Source organism: Rhinolophus sinicus, chromosome 5, assembly GCF_057876585.1.
Source record: "Rhinolophus sinicus isolate RSI-liver-muscle chromosome 5, RSI-T2T, whole genome shotgun sequence".
NCBI lineage: Eukaryota > Metazoa > Chordata > Mammalia > Chiroptera > Rhinolophidae > Rhinolophus > Rhinolophus sinicus.
Genome location: NC_142505.1, coordinates 72,493,777 through 72,512,313, shown reverse-complemented (window position 1 = coordinate 72,512,313; position 18,537 = coordinate 72,493,777). Strand labels below are relative to the sequence as shown.

Sequence of the window (18,537 nt, the reverse complement as noted above, 5' to 3'; positions counted from 1 at the left end):
GAATAGCTAAATGAGTGTCAGAGCATAGAGTATAGGCTATATGTATTGAGTAAACAAGTTCTTCAAACTTGTTTTGTAGCAACAGACTTTTTTCCCAAATGAAATCTCACTCTGAATCTGAGCTCCAGTATACAACACAGATAAGAGAGCTTCTATACCATGTTTCCCGGAAAATAAGACTTAGCTGGACCGTCAGCTCTAATGTGTCTTTTGGAGCAAACATTAGTATAAGACCCGGTATGATATATGATATGATATGATACGAGATCTGGTCTTATATTAATTTTTGTTCCAAAAGTTGCATTAGAGCTGATTGTCCGACTAGGTCTTATTTTTGGGGAAACGCGGTAATAAGCCTAGTGTCTGAAAACTTGGATGGAGAGGGGAAACTTACATCAACAAATCACATTAGTACCTGTGATTTTAGTCACCAAGAAAATAACAATTATTGCAGTTGATATTTTGAAATATTTGCAGTCATTACTACTGCTAGATCTTATTATTTATGCATTGCAAAGAAACGTATATAACTAATCTCTTGTTCTAACATTTTGATCAGTGTCCTTTTTATTTTACTTATTACATTTATGTATTTATAAACGTTATTCTGAAAAGTGGTCATAAGTGCCATGAGAGTGCCAAACATAAGAAAGATTAAAAAGTTAGTAATTTAAAAAGAAGGAAAGAACTGACCTTACAGAGACTGATTACCTGTCAGACACTACTTGGCAGTTTATTCACTTGTTTACTCCTGAGACAGATTTGCTTATTTATTGTTCATTGTAGAAAACAACTTAACCGTTGAGGAAGTTAAAGCTCAGGAAAATAAATTTCCCAAGGTCACATGATCGTAGTGCTCAAATCTGACATTAGTTAAAGCTTGTGCTCTGTATACTCTGGTCGTTGTGTGTCATTGATATTCTCTTAGTGTGTTACCTTTTAGTGAAGAGGAAGTAATGTATATATGTGTGTATATACATACACAACTTTTAGAGGTTTGCCCTAACCTGATTTTGCCAATAAGATCTCATGTTTATTTGCTGTGAATCTAACAAACCCTCAGGGGTGTGGTTCACGAATATTGGAAAGGGAATGCTCTTGTATGAAAGTCTTTCTGAATAACTGATTAAATTACTAGGCCCTTGGCTGAGAGAGAAATAATTGGTTAGGAGCTGAGCACAATTTGTTTTAGCTGGGTCTTTATATGCAACCTTGTAATTCTGAGTGACAGAGTTTTTATTCTTATAGGAGGCAGCCTTCTGTGCTGTGATTCTTGTCCTGCTGCTTTTCATCGGGAATGCCTGAACATTGATATCCCTGAAGGAAACTGGTATTGCAATGACTGTAAGGCAGGCAAAAAGCCACACTACAGGGAAATTGTCTGGGTAAAGGTTGGACGATACAGGTGAGTGAGCATGGAGATTAGCGCTCATTTCTTTCACCTTCCCGTTTCTTGGGATCTCTTACATATAATACTTAATTTTTAAAAAATGATCTCCCTGATTAAGCAAGGTCCACCCAACCCCCCATTAATTTTCCATTCTATTAGGTTGGTGCAAAAGTAATTGCGGTTTTTGCAATTTTTATTAACCTTTTGAACTGCAGTTACTTTTGTATCAACCTAATAAAAGAATTCACTTTATGTTTGTGGTCATGGGAATAAACACATACTACTATAGAAAATTCGTTAATGAATGGCCTTACAAACACAGAAGATACATTGTTAACATTTTGGCATATTTACTTGCAGACACACCAGTACATGCACCTTCAAAATAATTGTCCTTATAGTTTAATACTCAGTTTTGTGTCTTGCTTTTTAAAATTATTTTTATTGATCATGCAATATACAAAAGAATATTGTAACATGCATGATTTTAAAGAATAACAAAAGGAACACCTGTGCACCTGTGTATGTACCACCCAGTTAAAGAAAGCGCGTTACTGTCCTTTTGAGTCTCCCTCCATGCCCCTCACACCCAGAGGTAACCACTATACTGCATTTTGTGTTTTTTATTCTTTTGCCTTGCTGTATAGTTTTACCATATGTATAATGTTTTATGCTACATGTTTTTTTAGACTTTTATATATAAACGGGTTATTTTTGCTGTACTTTCCCACAACTTTTTTTTTTTCCATTCACTATTATTCTCTTGAGATTTATTGTGGTCAGCACCATGCTCTAGTTCACTAGTACACTATAGTTACACGGTGTAGTTTACTTCAGCTCTTCGTTCTCATTTGGACCATGAACGTTTTGTCAATGTTTCTTGGTGTACACGCATAGGAGCTTCTCTAGGGCTTTCTCAGACTAGAATAGCAGGGTAGAGGTTTCCAGCTTTAATAGCTGATGCCAAATTGTTTTCCTAAAGTTGTTGTATATATGTGCTTTGCGGGGAGACTTTCTTGGTGCCATTGTTCTATCCCTTAGTAATTACTGAAAATTTCCTTTTTAAAGGCCAAATTGTATTTCATTGTATAGTGTACCATAATTACTTTTATTATTCCCTTAATATTAAGCATTTAGATTGTCATCCTTATAGATAATTCTTCAGTGAACATTACAGTCATAAGGCTTTGTTTCTATTTCTACTTATTTCCTTTTATAGACTCCTTGACGTAGACTAACTGAGTCTGAGGGAGTGTGTGTGTGTGTGTGTGTGTGTGTGTGTGTGTGTGTGTGTGTAAGCATGTGTGTGAGGATGGATGTTCTCTGGTTAGACTAGAAGATTGCTGAAGGTCAGACTTTAATGTGGATAGACAGACATTGCTATTCCTTATTTTATCCTAAAAGTAGGTTATTTTCCTAGTGCCTTGCAGTCTTCCAGAGTTTCCCATCTTTGTTTTCACTTTTCCCAGGTGGTGGCCAGCTGAGATCTGCCATCCTCGAGCTGTACCTTCCAACATCGATAAGATGAGACATGATGTGGGCGAGTTCCCTGTGCTTTTCTTTGGGTCTAATGACTATCTGTGGACTCACCAGGCCCGAGTCTTTCCCTACATGGAAGGGGATGTAAGCAGCAAGGATAAGATGGGCAAAGGAGTAGATGGAACATACAAAAAAGGTAACTATACTTTTTGTTTCTCAGACTAACGCAGACCTTGTTGCCTGAGTATCTGCTCTGTGTTAGAATTTACATACGTTCCATTAACAGCTATGTTCTGCCCTCTGAGGGTGCATGTGGCTGCAGCTATAGGATTTTGCAGGGAAGTTGACCCATATAACTCATTGTTTTTGAGCCTAACCTTTTCTTAACTGGAATTTCCTTAAGGGACGTTTTTGTTGTCTTACAAGTTCTATTTTCTCAACATCTCTTCAAGTACTGAAGTTTTGTAACTGTTTTATAGAATAAACATTGGTTTGCTAGGCAAGGGTCACAATCTCTAGCAGAGCCACATTTATTCCAAGGAGGGTTTTGTTGTTGTTGTTATTGTTGTTTTAGTTTGCTGGGGGAAATAAAACTCACCCAAAATTATAGAGCAAAATAAGATAGTGAAAGTCAAAACATAAATATTCTGAATCAAAAGAGATTTTTATAAGCTGTCCTAGCAGTGAAGGAGTGGGGGACATTTGGGGCCAAACAGGGTCAAATCAACTATGAGCCTCTGTTTTCTGTACTATATAATGAGTAAAGTTTGCTCTGATTATTTAGTGAGATAATGAAAAAGTCAACCTTCAGGGCACATAGTTGGTATTCTGTCAATGATAATTACCTTCTATTAGTAGTCCTTTGAAAGGCAATACAGGTATCACTTGTTATTTGAATCTATTTGGACATTTAAGTATAAGATTTTGTCCACATGATGAGGCAAAAAGGGTTCTAAGAAAGTGAATCTGCCTGGTGAAGTGCAAGAAGATTCTAGGCAGGTGAAAACTTCCTGGATGGGAAATGAGAATGATGTCCATAGGGAAGAAATTTTCAAAGGTCCCATTTGCCTCATGTTACTTCAGTGGGTCCTCACCTGTTGGCCATGTGGTTTCTGTGTAGATAAGGGCTATCAGTACTAATACTGTAGCATGATTGTTGTCATCTTAAATGGTGAGGGACCCAGTCTCCAACATCTTTGTCTGCACAGAGCTGGCCACCACCGAGGCTGTGGGAGATGGTGGAGTGTAGGGAATACTGCAAGTCTGAGCCTGCTGAAGCTCTGGGATTCTCCTCTTTCTATTCCTTGATGCTGGGCTGGCCGGGTGCCTCTGCCTTCACGGAGCACATGTTTTTATAGGGGATTTAGACACAGGTACCAGCAGTCAAAATTTCATTTACTGAGTGTTGTAGAAGTGTGCATGGTATGCTATGGGAGCACACCAGGAGGAAGCCTGACTGTACTAGGGACCGAAGTTTGGAAATAACGTGTAGCTTCGTTCCTATGTGATGCTTTGAAGAATGAACCATAATGGTAATAGTTGCCGTTTGTTGTCAGACCCTGTTTAGTTTGTTTTCTGCATTAAATCCTTGTGGCAATCCTGTAAGTTAAATGCCATCATCCTTAACTTACAGATGAGGAAACCGAGACACATAAAAGTTAAATTACTTGCCCAAGGTCCCGGTGCTGGTAAGTGATAGAGGAAGGTTTCAAACGCTGGGAGTTGGGCGCCAGAATCCAATTTTTTAACCTTACACGGACTGTGAAGAAGTTAACTTAAAATGTTGTAACAAGAAGAAAGCAAATGTGAAAGCACATCTTCAGTCTAACATGCTGAGTTAGTGACCTGCAAGTATTTGGTATAGTTTAAGCACGGGGCGGGGAGCACTAGGCTATTTACCTGAAAAGGTAGGTAAGTTCTATGGTCAGAGCAGAGTTTTAGAAATCAATCTGGGTAGAGTGTAGGGACCATAAAAGGTGAGAGGCTGCCACCAGGAATGTCGGTGATGTAGCTGTTTCTAGTTCTGGGCATAGGTGATGAGCCTGTCACAGGGAGTGCTATGGGGTGGAGAGGATAATGGGTACTGGATAGACATTGAGTAGATAGGCAGGACATGCTAGAAAATAAGATGAAGAAAGAAGGAATTTTAGAACAAGTTAGAGGACTCCAGACAGTACAAACTCTGCTGCATGATGACAGAGAAATGGAGAAAAAGGGATGTATCCGAGGTGAGATTTTCTTTAAAGAATCTTGATAGCATGGGAAAAGCCACAGAAGAAAGGGGGGGAAATTGGAATTCTTTTCAGAGTTTTTAACCTGGGTCAGGAATGATGAATTAAAATTTTGCTTTACATGGAGAAGAATGAGAATCTTAAGATTTTGTTGGACTTTTCAGATATTACAATGTTTTAAGCATCTTTTATGCACTAAGTATAGGCCTTGAATGCAGATTATCTATGAAGGTCTGCCTTTGTATCAGAGCTAATAAGTAATAAGAGTAGGACCGGTGCTCTAGAGAATAAGCAAAAAGGAGAGGAAAACTTCAACTTTGGATTTCTTCCAGAGGAATGTGTCACATTACCTGGGGTACCTACGAGGCAAGATGTTGTCTAGAAGCAGGAGGTTCAAGACCAAGCAAAGAATTAGGCTTAAAGGCAGTGACTGCACTGAGCAGGTGCAGGCTAGTGGTTGTTAGGAGATGTTACGTGTGGGCTTTTTCAAATTATTTAACTTGTTTCTGTTTTAAATTTTCCTCTGAAGCTGTACTGTGCCCTTTAGTGCTGGATTATATTTTGTCTTAATGCTATATCTGAATACCCTGGGGACTATCACTTCCTTGAAAATAGAAGTCATATATACTTCTTAGTTTTCCATATAGTGTTGATGATTTTTGTCTAAAACATGGATTTTCTCCCACTTAAAAGGGGGGGAAGCGAAATCAATAGCTGTCCCCAGAGATTGACTTGTGCTGTGCGTTGTCTTAGCTCTTCAGGAAGCTGCAGCCAGGTTCGAGGAGTTGAAGGCTCAGAAGGAGCTGAGGCAGCTGCAGGAAGACCGGAAGAATGATAAGAAGCCGCCGCCTTACAAACATATAAAGGTAAGAATAGGCCTCCGGAGAGGCCATCCCAAGGAGAGACCCTGTATAGCTTGCCCTCTTCTCAGTCTGTTCATGACAAGAATTGGAAGCACAAGCATAGCCTTTTAAGTAGAAGTCTAAGCTTGAAAGAAGATAAGAACAAAGTGCCAGAGCACCATTCCTAGCACATTGTGAGCACTTTATAAAATCAATTGTGCGTTGATACTCTTTTTTTTCTGTTGCCTTGGAAGTCTTCTCATACAAGAAGATTGGATTAGATTCTGTTCATAGCCAACATCTTGCGTTTTGAAAGGACCAAAGAGCCATGATAAAAAATGATAAATGGTCCTCAGATAGTGTGGATAATACACATGGGTAAGTCTACTTGGGTAATGGCTGGTGACTAAAGATTTCAGTGACCAGGATGACTAGGATTCCCAAGGTCAGGAGAATTCATGTTAGGTCTGTGTAACCCTTAGTTACCTGGTACAAGAGTCGTCACCATTTCTTATCTGAGTCCAGTGGGCCCTTTGTATTTTTTATATATTTTTAAGTCATTTTCAAGAATAATTTACCGATTTAAAGATAAAGGAATAGAACAAATTTATTAGACATTTGAGTGTTTACTAAAACCTTTTTAAAAACCTTTTTTATCAAGTTGGTTTTGGTACTCAAATGTCAGAAAACATGAAAGAATACTATTAGCTCTGTTAACAAAATGAGATCACCCAGGTTCTTGCAAAATATTTGTGATAAGGTCATTCCTGGATACCATATTTCTTTTTTGTCATTAGAAATGCATTGTTTTTGTACTCACTGGTTTTGAGTTTCTGAAGTCTTATAGTCTGAGATTTCACTTAGAAATCAGTTTCACCACCATTTTTAGAGTCTAGTGTGTTTAAGTATGTTCCAAATTTTCTATGGGACATACTTAAATGAAAACACTGTTTGTTCTTTATCTGAAATTCTAATTTAATTGGTGTCCTGGGTTTTTATTTGCTAAATCTAGGAACCCTAGTAAAAACAGATTACAAAGATGTTATATCTAGTCTTCTAGTCTTTCTGGAAAGATAATACAGTACTTTGGGCAAAGCAGTATGAAAAAACTAGTGTGACCATTTCACTATTGCATCGTGCTTTTGTAATTCCATTTTCTTACTTAGTCTTTTTTTTTTTTTTTTTGCATCGTTAGGAGTCATTGATGAATAATAATAACTGTGAAATAGTAAAATATTACAAGATATAGTAAACCCTAAAATTCCATAACATAGCTTAGATTTATAAAAGGGTCTAGTGGATAGAATGAGTTTCATTCCATTTTTTAAAAATAAGTAAATTTTCTTTTTGATCTTTGGTAAACCTCTAAAAAAGAATAAAAATTATAAAATACCAATCCTTACAAATAGTCAAAACTGCTGGGGAAAAAAACCTTAAAACCTGAAATTGCATCTAAAAGGATTGGACCCAGGTTGTATATTGAGAGTTAAATGGAGTTACTGTGCATAGAGACATAATACTAAATGTAGGTAAGCCTCAATAAAGGGAAAGTGATCCAGTTCCCACAGTCATAGATGTCAGATAACAACAAGGTAGACATTTCAGAGTAGCATATCAACCATATTAAAAGCCTGACAATTGATGGAGCAACTTCCCATTAGTGATCTAATCACACAATTTAGAGGCCAGTGTCTTCATTTTTTTTGGAACAAACATATTTCGAGGAAAAGGATTTAGAACAGGAGTTGGCAAACTCTAGTCCATGGACCAAATCTGGCCTACTATGGTTGGGGAAAAAAATAAAATATTTCCTGGCACATGAAAATTATATGAAATTCAAATGTCAGTATTCATAACTAAAGTTTTATTGGCACACTGTCATGCTTATTCATTTACATATTTGCTGCTTTTGGGTTAAATGTCAGAGTTGAGCTACGTGCACCAGAGATCTAGGGCCTACAAATCCTAAAATATTTACTGTCTGGTCCTTTACAAAAAAGTGTGTCAGTCCTGATCTAGAGTAAGCATTTACCTACAATTATTTATCTGTGTTGTTCTTACTTAACCATGTGTTTTGCTTTACTTGTTTGTTTGCTTTACGTTAGGCAAGAGATTTATGTGGGATTAATAACAGGTTAGATCAGATGTCAAGAAAGAAGGACTGAAACATACCTTTAAATAAAGAAAAGGAGGAACAGGATGAAACTTTTTTAGGGGGTTGCTGATGTCAGGTAAAGGGACCTTGAATCAGGGGTGAATGTTCAGAAACCCATTGTGTAGGACGTGTAGTTTCAGGTGATTGAACTCAGCTCTTGTCTTCTATCCCTGTAGAACTTGCCTTAGTAGGTTTATGGCTTCCAGTTGCAGGTGGTAAGGGTATTCCTCCATTAACAAGAGGTTTGCAGTGTTTACCAGTATTTTGAAGAATCTGGGAAGAGATCTGGCAATGAGATGTCTGTCCTCTTAAGTTATTATTAAAAACTGAGTTGAAAACAACATATTTGTACAAATTATAGATTTTATAATATTGTTAAAGAATAAGAGGCAAAGTGTTAGAAGTGAAACCATTTGAGAATTTAGAGGATAGAAATAACTGTTTAGGTAATCATAGTGATTTTAGATTGATTAGAATTGGTAATCTAGAATATTTGATGTGACAAAACAATTAAAAGGAACATTAAAAGAAAGAACTTAATTATAGTATCTACCATGTTGAAAGGCTGCTAGACCGTTTACATATATTTCGTATCTCACAAATGTTGCAAGGTAATTTAGGAAAATCACACAATTTCTGAATAGTCAAATTTTATGTATGGGACAGGTTTCTGAAGACTCAGACTGTTCCCAAGTGAAATAATACCAAGTAGGGGAGACTCATTCTCATAGTGTACAAATCCATCTCTATTATGGGATGTCTATTTTTTTCCTCAGCATTGTTGCAAGTACGTAGTTGTAAAAACTACTAATGGCTTCAGTGTCACAGCAGCTATATGACCTTCTATGTTTAATCACACTGGATTTTTCACTGTAGTTTTCAGTACTGGCAGCACTACTAAATAAAATGCACGAGTGATATTGCTGTAGTCTATTAAAAATATTTCAAATTACAATAGTAAATATTAAAATATATCTTCACATATAGGAACCCCTATTAACCCAAAGACATTTGCATGACAACCGCTTTACCACTTCGAGAGGTGGTTTTTTTCTATAGCAGCTAATGTGGCGCCACCGTGTGGCAACAGCACAAACCCAGTTATATATAATTCACTTGGCCTTCCTCCTTTGAAATTATGATTCTTTAAAATTAATTTTTTAAAAAAATTTTGTGGGACTTAACATTTTGTATGTCAAGTGAGGCTTTATTTCTATATCAAACTGCCTAAATTTTTATTTCCTCAAATTTTTATGGTGGTAAAATACAGGTAACATAAAATTTATCATCTTAACCACATTTAGGAGTTCATAGATATTCATAGTGTTTGTACCTATTGCCGCTATCCATTTCTAGAAATTTTTATCTTGTAAAACTGGAACTCTACCCATTAAACAAATAATTCTCATTCTCCCCTCCTCTTGGCCCCTGGCAGCCACCATTCTTTTTGTCTCTAATTTTGACTACTCTAAATTACATATGTGGAATTATACAGTATTTATCTATTTGACTGGCTTGTTTCATATAATATCCTCCAGGTTCATCTATGTTATATCATGTTTCGAAACATTTTATCTTTTTAGGCTGAATAATATTCCATTAATTTTTTACTGCACTTTTCCTATCCACTTATTTGTCAGTGGACACTTGGTTTTCTTCCACATTTTAGCTATTGTGAATAATGCTACTAAATCTTGATTGTTCAAAATAGTGTGAAATGTGGCTTGCAACTTGAAGGAAAAGAAACCTGCCTTTTGTAGGTCCTGAATTGTCTTGTGTTGACTTGCCTGATGTACTACAGTATGTGTTTCTTCTCCAGGTGAACCGTCCAATTGGCAGGGTACAGATCTTCACTGCAGACTTGTCGGAGATTCCTCGTTGCAACTGTAAAGCTACTGACGAGAACCCCTGTGGGATAGACTCCGAGTGCATCAACCGCATGCTACTCTATGAGTGCCACCCCACGGTCTGTCCTGCTGGGGGACGCTGCCAGAACCAGTGCTTCACGAAGCGCCAGTACCCAGAGGTTGAAATTTTTCGCACATTACAGAGGGGCTGGGGTCTCCGAACAAAAACAGATATTAAAAAGGTGAAGAAAACGTTTCTTAATTTCCAGATTTTTTCCTTCTTTGCAGTTGTGTAATATGAGTAATTCTTCTTGGTGAATATGGGAAAATTGATCATAAAGGAAAATAACAGTAGGGATTAACCTATTATTGTGTCTTGCCATGGCCTTCTAGAGTTTAGAGGTTTGAGGATAGATGTGCTCCATCATCTCTCAAAATCTTCAGTATTGATCATGTTCACTGTGTGTGAGGATGGAAAAAATGAGGGAAATTCAGAGACACTGTGGCCTTCATTTGCGTTTTTATGAAAATCCTAGCACCTGTAGTTAAGAGAGAGGGGATAGTGAGCACAGGATTCAGATGTATTAATCATCTACAAATAAAGTCTGGTTTTACTCAGGGAAAATAGGTTTGGGGTCATAAACCATGAAGGAGGGTTAGGCCTTCTCTAATGAAAATGCAGTAACATTTTCAACTTCAAACTTGGAAGAATCTGCAGATTTCTGAAAAATAGATAATATTGTGTAGTTTTGTGTAGAATAAATCTTATTTGACGTTTTAATAAAATAAATCTTACTCTGGTTATACTTTGTGAAGGATTTCACTGAAGTTTGTTTCTAGGAAAGAAAGTGAATCTGGGTTGGTCTGTTTGGTCATTTGCTGAGACATTGTGCCTAAGATGCAGTGATCAGTAAGGGACACGTTCCATGCTTTCATACATTTTACATTCTAGCATTCTAGAGCGGGGCAGACACTGAAGAAGTAATCAACCCAGTATGGAAGCAGAAAGGGTTTTGGAGGCATGTGGCAAAGGGCCTGGAACTTGCTTGTCTCTGAAACTATTTTAAGTTGTGACTTGAAAGATAAGTAGTTGTTGGCGTAAGTCAGTTGAGTGTTAAAGCATTGCGTAGAGGGGACAACATGAATGAAAGCCAGTAGGACTGTGATGTAGTGAGTCTGGAGGACAGTGGTGTGAAATGTGGAAGGGCAGCAGGCAGGGCACGTTCCAAGGGAAAAGTACATAGTTTAGGGAAATTGACTTTTAGGTGTTTGGGCAGGTAAAGGGATTGACTGTCCATTTCACCATTACAGTGGAGCCTTAGTGGGCTTCCTTCCATTTTGGTTGGTCTTTAGCATCCAGCGTATCCCTGTGTTTCTCCAAATGGCAGGAGTAGAGAGGTGCTTTTCATTGTCAAATATTTGAAACATCATATTTCTTATGTTTCTTGAATAAACCTTTGTTAAGTGACGAGTTACATGCACATGAACTGCTTTGGAGAATCTATGGAGAATAATGAATCTGTTATTTTCATTATTTTTTTTTTTTTAAAGTAAAGGTGTACCTGTGAACACAGTTGTGCTTTTTGCCAGTAAGTCAAGAGCTGTTTCTTGTTCCAGGGTGAATTTGTGAATGAGTATGTGGGTGAGCTAATAGATGAAGAAGAATGCAGAGCCCGAATCCGTTACGCCCAAGAACACGATATCACTAATTTCTATATGCTCACCCTAGACAAGGTAAGTAATGGAAAGTGTTATTTTCAGACTTTGTAAGATTGTGAAATTAGTGTTGTCCTAGCCACAGTGTTTGTAGGCATGTCGTACTCTACCCAAATAGTGTCTTTCCCCATGTTCCTAGAGATTGCTCGATCAAGGTTGTGGATGGAATAAGTAAGTTTGCTCATTTCTGGTTATACGTCTGTAGCCAAAAACTATGCTGCTTTTAGCATTCCAGTGTAAGTTTTGATCTATCCAGTGTAAGTTGGGGGCTATATCTTTTAGTATTTTTCCTATCAGATTAAAACTTGAAGCCAGAAAAGTAAATAATCATTCTTTTATTCTACAGATTGACAAACTGACTGTTGATATTTATTTAGTGCATAGAGAAGGTCATATAAATTGACTATAGAACTCAGCTTATGGAACCCAAGTCAGCTTTCCAATTACAGGAATTTTCTGATGCGTTTCATTTCATTGGGGCCTAGAATTGTATTTGGAACTTAATGCCTAATTCTGCCATTCTAATGTGTTTATTTTTTGTATATCTGAGATTCCTTTTTGTACCTGAATATTAGGTACTGCTAGCTTTATTATTATCATCATCATTATCTTTATTTTTTCTTCCACTAGTTTTGCAACAAAACTCTTTCCTGGTGTGAAACTTTGTAGACGTTTATCAAATTGTATGTACCCTTATGGTTTGTGCAGTCTTCACCTCCAGCTGTTCTCATCTTCGTTTGGGATGGGCCTTGGCATCAGAAATCACTCCTTAGGTGATTTCTGATGTGTAGCCAGGATTCAGGACTGCCTAATTTAGAGGATGGGACAAGCTGCTGCTTTTAGGGCGTGGTCCTCGAACTTCACATATCAGAATCACCTAACGAGCTGGTTATAACACAGATTGCTGGGCCCCACCTCAGAGTTTCTGTTTTAATATATCTGAAGTGCAACCTAAGAATTTGCATTTCTAGCAAGTTCCCAGATGGTGATGCTAGTGCTGATGCAGGGAGTACACTTTGAAAAGTACTGGGAGATTCAGACTTTACAAATAGGAACTCCAGCGTGGTAGAATTCTCAGGAAGTATCTGATAAGCAGCATCTCTTGGAATTCTAGGACCGGATCATTGATGCTGGTCCCAAAGGAAACTATGCTCGGTTCATGAATCACTGCTGCCAGCCCAACTGTGAAACACAGAAATGGTCTGTGAATGGAGATACCCGTGTTGGCCTTTTTGCCCTGAGTGACATTAAAGCAGGTAAGAATCATTTAAGCATTCTGGAGTTAAGAAAGGAATTTCAGATTTTATCATCCAAAAATCCCACATGCCCTGTAATTCAAAATGAGGTTTGCAAACTCTGAGGGTATATAAAAAGACTTTCCAGATAGTACTTGGCATGGAATTTTTTTGTTGGTGGTGGTGGTGTGGTATAATATATATAATATAAAATTTACCGTTTTAAAAATTTTTAATGTGTCGTTCTGTGGCATTAAGTCCATTCACATCACCACCATCCATCTTCATAATTCTTCATCTTCCTCAAGTGAAACTTTGCACCTATTAAACACTAACTCCACACGCCCCCTCCCCCACCCCCTAGCAACCACTATCTACTTCTGTCTCTGTGATTTTGACTACTCTAGGAACTGCATATAAGTGGAATCATACGTATTTGTTCTTTTGTGAGTGACTCATTTCACTTAGCATACTTACTGTCTTCAAGCTCTGGGTATGGATGGTTTTAACGGAATAAATTTCCTGACCTTTTCCATAACTTTTATATGAACTCCCTGAAAATTGATCTGCCTTAGAAAGCATCAGCAATCCATGGCTCCTTTCTTATCATCCCTTTCACAGTTGCCCTTCACCCACTTTATTTTACCCATCCGAATTTTATGGTTTATGAACCCATGGCTACTTTAACACAAACAACTCACCTCTAGGATGCCAAAGAACTGGACATTCAGAGAATGCACAGCTCTGTCATGCCCAGCCTGGGTGCCTGTGCCTCTAAGAACTAAGTGTAGAGTGAGGTATTATAAGCAGGACATTATTAAGATGTTTGAAAGTCAATCTGATATGGCTGAGAGGCTTGAAAGTAAAGTAATATATATTTTCCATTAATTAAAGGAGCTTACTCTGAAACATCAAGGTTTTGATGAATTTATGTTAAGCATATATTCATACACATGACACCGTTTAAATTGCATGATTTAAAAGAAAATATTTAGACTTGTATAAAGTTAATGAATTTTGAATGTACAAAGAAGTACATAATTTTTCAAAATGAGTTTTGTAGGGACACGAGCAAAACATTTAAATTTAAAGATCATTCTCCTACATTCAAACTAAGAAGGGACTGGCCTAGGTAGTTTGTAATTGACAGTACAGTCCAATTACTGTGGAGGCAGAAATCCCAGATGAGCATCCTGGAATAAGACCAAAGTTCTCCTTTGCCCAAGGTGTGTTTACCTCAGGCAACATTAATCAAGATAAAATAATTAAAGAGCAATTTGGTCAGCTTTTGGTCTGTTGCTTTTTTTTCTTTCCCCTTCTTCCGCCTCCCCTCTCCCCACTCCGGTTCAAACCCTTGTTTCTCAGTCTAGTTGTGTAGGACACAGCTCCCTGGACCATGCTGGTATTATGAGCCTTGCGCTTTCCCCAGCTGAGGCAGCCGGTCTCCAGGTGTCAGTCGGCAGCTCTCACTGGCTGCCGGCCACTCACGCAGCCCAGCGCCAGAGAGAGCTGTTCACAATCTTAACTATAGAGGGCGCAGCTCACTGGCCCATGTGGGAATCGAACCGGCAACCTCGGTGTTGGAAACTCTGTGCTCCAACCACCTGAGCCACTGGGCCGGCTCCACTTTTTTTTTTTTTTTTTTTTTTTTATCAGTAGACATTTTTCTTTCCTACCCCAGTATATCTTTTTCTCTACAGTTTAAATATACTGCCCAGGAGTTAAGTTTTTCAGAATTTTAAAGGTTCTGACAATTCTCATATTTTTGTATTGTACTACTTCACTTAAAGTAGTAGATGATAAAGGTAACAATGTTTGAGCATCACTGCACTGCACTCTGCTGGACTATGGTACTGATTTTTTAAATGGTAACTTGTATCAAGTTTTTTGAATGGGTGGCTTCAGAGTACATTGGGTAAATTTCTGTTTTGTAACAAGAATTATCAAGCCAATGCTGTAAAAGCTACCATTTATCAGATGCCAGACACTGTTTCAAGCATATTATCTCAATCCTTGCCAAAGTGCTGTAAAGTATATGTATTATATCCATGTTACTTGGTTTCTTCGTCTGACTCCTCTCATTCTTTTCTTCATTCTTTAACCACCTGGGGGTCAGGGGGCATGTGGTTCCTCTGTATTAATTATTCAGATGTTACTCAGTCATACATGACTTCAGTTCCTTTTTTTTTTTTAAAGATTTTATTGGGGAAGGGGAACAGGACTTTATTGGGGAACAGTGTGCACTTTCAGGACTTTTCTCCAAGTCAAGTTGTTGTCCTTTCAATCTTAGTTGTGGAGGGTTCTGTTCAGCTTCAAGTTGTTGTTCTTTCAGTCTTAGTTGTGGAGGGCGCAGCTCAGCTCCAGGTCCAGTTGCCGTTGCTAGTTGCAGGGGGCACAGCCCACCATCCCTTGCGGGAGTCGAACCGGCAACCTTGTGGTTGAGAGGACACTCTCCATCCAACTGAGCCATCCGGGAGCTCAGCGGCAGCTCAGCTCAAGGTGCCGTGTTCAATTTTAGTTGCAGGGGGCGCTGCCCACCATCCCTTGCGGGAGTCAAAGAATTGAACTGGCAACCTTGTGGTTGAGAGCCCGTGCTCCAACCAACAACTGAGCCATCCGGGAGACAGCTTAGCTCAAGGTGCCCTGTTCAATCTTAGTTGCAGGGGGCAGAGCCCACCATCCCTTGCGGGAGTCGAGGCATTGAACTGGCAACCTTGTGGTTGAGAGCCCACTGGCCCATGTGGGAATCGAACTGGCAGCCTTCGGAGTTAGGAGCACGGAGCTCTAACCACCTGAGCCACCGGGCCGGCCCCAGACTTCAGTTCTTATATCTCTCCTGACAACTTGTAGTTCCACACTTATACTCAGAACTTTAGTTTATCCTTGGGGGTGGCTGCCTCTACCATGTCTAGCCACAAATTTCTGTTCTCTCTACTCCCATATCAGCTCAGGTAGCATAGTTTTGGAATTCATAGACCTTGTTATTGTCCTCGCTTGACTTTGATTCCTCATGGGTGGGATGGGGAAACGAGATAGAATGTGCTGAGTGCCATGCGAGGTGCCTGTAATAGCTTCGGCCTTGGTAGGTGGGATCAGAACTTTGCTGCTGGCTCTCCTTACTCATCCAACTTCCTGGGCTCATCACATACCTGTGATTTTCTGTCTCCCATGTATGTCATACTCACTCATACGTATCTCTTCTTTGGCCATCCGCAGTAAGTTCAGACCTGTCAAGGATTATTGTATATTGGACTCTTCTAGAATGGTATGAGTCTTTCCTTGGTGTACACTGATATTTTTGCTCTACCCTGTTGTGTGGTCATGTTTACATACTAGATGCTGAATGAGTTTCAGGTTATGCCACGTATCCTGCTGTCTTATACTTGTGTATATGGCTGAGGTATGTTATAAGCACACTAAAATCTTGAAAGCTATGTACATATAAATTGTTTAATAAGAAAAGAATAGAGTGATAGAATTACCCATCATTCAGTAAGTTCACAGTGGGTGTGAGCGGGGAAACGTGACCCTGCTGCTAACCTTGGTTAGTTTCTGACCCTGCTAGCTCTTGCAGTGTGAGCCTCTCACCAGGCTGTGAGTGATTCTAGTACTCGTATCATTCGTACCCTAAGTATAAGCCCACTGCTTTATTTGCTCAACCAAATAATCTACTTCTAATATTGGATGAAAAAGTACATATATGTTAATTAGTCTCAGTGACAGAAGATGGGTCAGTCTGCACTGGGAAATCTTTCTAAGATTAGACAATTTTGACTGAATGATTGTCACTTAAGCCATTACCCCTGCCCAGAGACAACCTCTTCATATACATATAAAAAACTATTGTGTTTGTTAGGCCTACCCTAACATGTTTTGAGTTTTTAAAGTTTACAAATTACTGCTATGTGCATTATGTCTTATTCTCTCAATAAGCTTGTGAGATTTTTATTTCTCCATGTAAGAGATGGACACAGGGCTCAAGTCACTCATCTTAGATTGTGGTGTTACTGGGATATAAGCCAGGGCTTAGGTCTGTGGGCTAGAGCTCTCTGGTATGACTCTGTACTGAGATGTCTGTCCCTTGAGCGCTGCCTGGTGCTCACCTTGGCACAGACCAACAGGTTTTCTTCATACTTCGCATTCCCGGTGCCTGGAATAAAGTGTAAAATAAGTTGTTTTTATTTGTTTGTTTTTAGTAATATATTTTGAATCTGAAAGGTTAGAAAACAAATGAAAAACAACTCGGGATATTAACACCTCTACGGCCTTGGTAGAGGGAATCAAGAAAAGTTTGGAATAATTAGTAAAAGTTATTTTAAGTATTACTTGTTAATCCACTTACGTTTTTCTCTTATTAGTTTGTATTAGCTAATTAATGGTACAGAATTCAGAATTTATTAATATAGTGGATTTAGAAGTTAATAAAGTTTTTATTCTCTTAAAATTAATCTATTTTTCTTAAGTCAATATCCTTTGTGATTAATACAGAAATAATATAATTAAAGCCATAGATATTAATATTTTCACGGTCTCTTATACAGGCACTGAACTTACCTTCAACTACAACCTAGAATGTCTTGGGAATGGAAAGACCGTTTGCAAATGTGGAGCCCCGAATTGCAGTGGCTTTTTGGGTGTAAGGCCAAAGGTACCTTCCAAACATTTGCATCGGGAATAATGGTGTGGCCCTCCTGCCCTACTCAGTGCAGGCCTGAGTCTTTTAAGAAGATGTTTCTTTGAAATAATGACATTGAATAGTTGTCAGTAAGGCCGCTGGCAATTAACTAAGCATTCCGGTGATCAGTTTGATTATACGAGAAAGTATCTTTGGGTATTGTTGAAGTGTTTTGAGCAATCTGACTTCTAATTGGTGATACTTTTCTAGCTATAAAAAGCTGTAAAATAGGAATCTGTAAAGTGGTTTACTGCTCATGTCTTTATTGGTCTCAGCTGATCTCATTCACATTTCCTAGTAAGCTGCTTCTGCTTAGATTCTTGGTACTGCCTGCCCCTCCCTCTCCTTCCCTCTCCTTCCCTCTCCTTCCCTCTCCCTCCCTCTCCCTCCCTCTCCCTCCCTCTCCCTCCCTCTCCCTCCCTCCCTCTCCTTCCCGGTCCCTCCCTCCTCCCCCCCCCAATGAATTTAAGTTTCTAAACATAATATAACACTGTGGATAAACATAGGACCCTTAATCTTACCATTGTAACATAGTATAAACGTTGTGTCTTCCTGGTTTTTTATGTGCACTTTAACTGAATTATAATTCTATAACTGTTAAGAATTGTTTACAAGTCTGTATCCTGCTTTTCATAAATATTATAAAAATTTTCCTTGCTATTACATAGTCTTCTTAATCATTTTTTAGTTAATTTTTTTCTATAATGGCTGGACAGTAGTAAGTGAACATCTGGATGCTTTCAGATTTCTCTATAATAAGTAACAGCACAATGAAAATTGAAGTTTAATTTTGATGCACAGTAGATTGATTATATGGTGACTCTAGTTGGGCATTTCCCATTATGTTTTTTAATTATAAAATCAACATTAAGAACTGAAAACTGCAAATTAGCATAGAAACCAGTAACTAAAGAGGGCAGTTATTTTGAGCAGCAACACATGAAGCTGAAGATCACCCACTAATTAT

At 38.4% G+C, this 18,537-nt stretch overlaps 1 protein-coding gene across 9 annotated transcripts in view; it reads left to right on the top strand.

Annotated features, from left to right (window-relative positions):
* Positions 1-18,537, top strand: part of NSD1 (nuclear receptor binding SET domain protein 1) — a 142,719-nt gene that overhangs the window by 119,564 nt on the left and 4,618 nt on the right. For all 9 annotated transcript variants that reach the window (XM_074313410.2, XM_074313415.2, XM_074313409.2 and 6 more), the window contains 7 exons: positions 1,249-1,405; positions 2,860-3,065; positions 5,854-5,966; positions 9,917-10,186; positions 11,562-11,678; positions 12,775-12,916; positions 17,437-17,543. In XM_074313410.2, the coding sequence (XP_074169511.1) occupies positions 1,249-1,405; positions 2,860-3,065; positions 5,854-5,966; positions 9,917-10,186; positions 11,562-11,678; positions 12,775-12,916; positions 17,437-17,543 (1,112 nt within the window). The remainder of the gene's footprint in view (positions 1-1,248; positions 1,406-2,859; positions 3,066-5,853; positions 5,967-9,916; positions 10,187-11,561; positions 11,679-12,774; positions 12,917-17,436; positions 17,544-18,537) is intronic.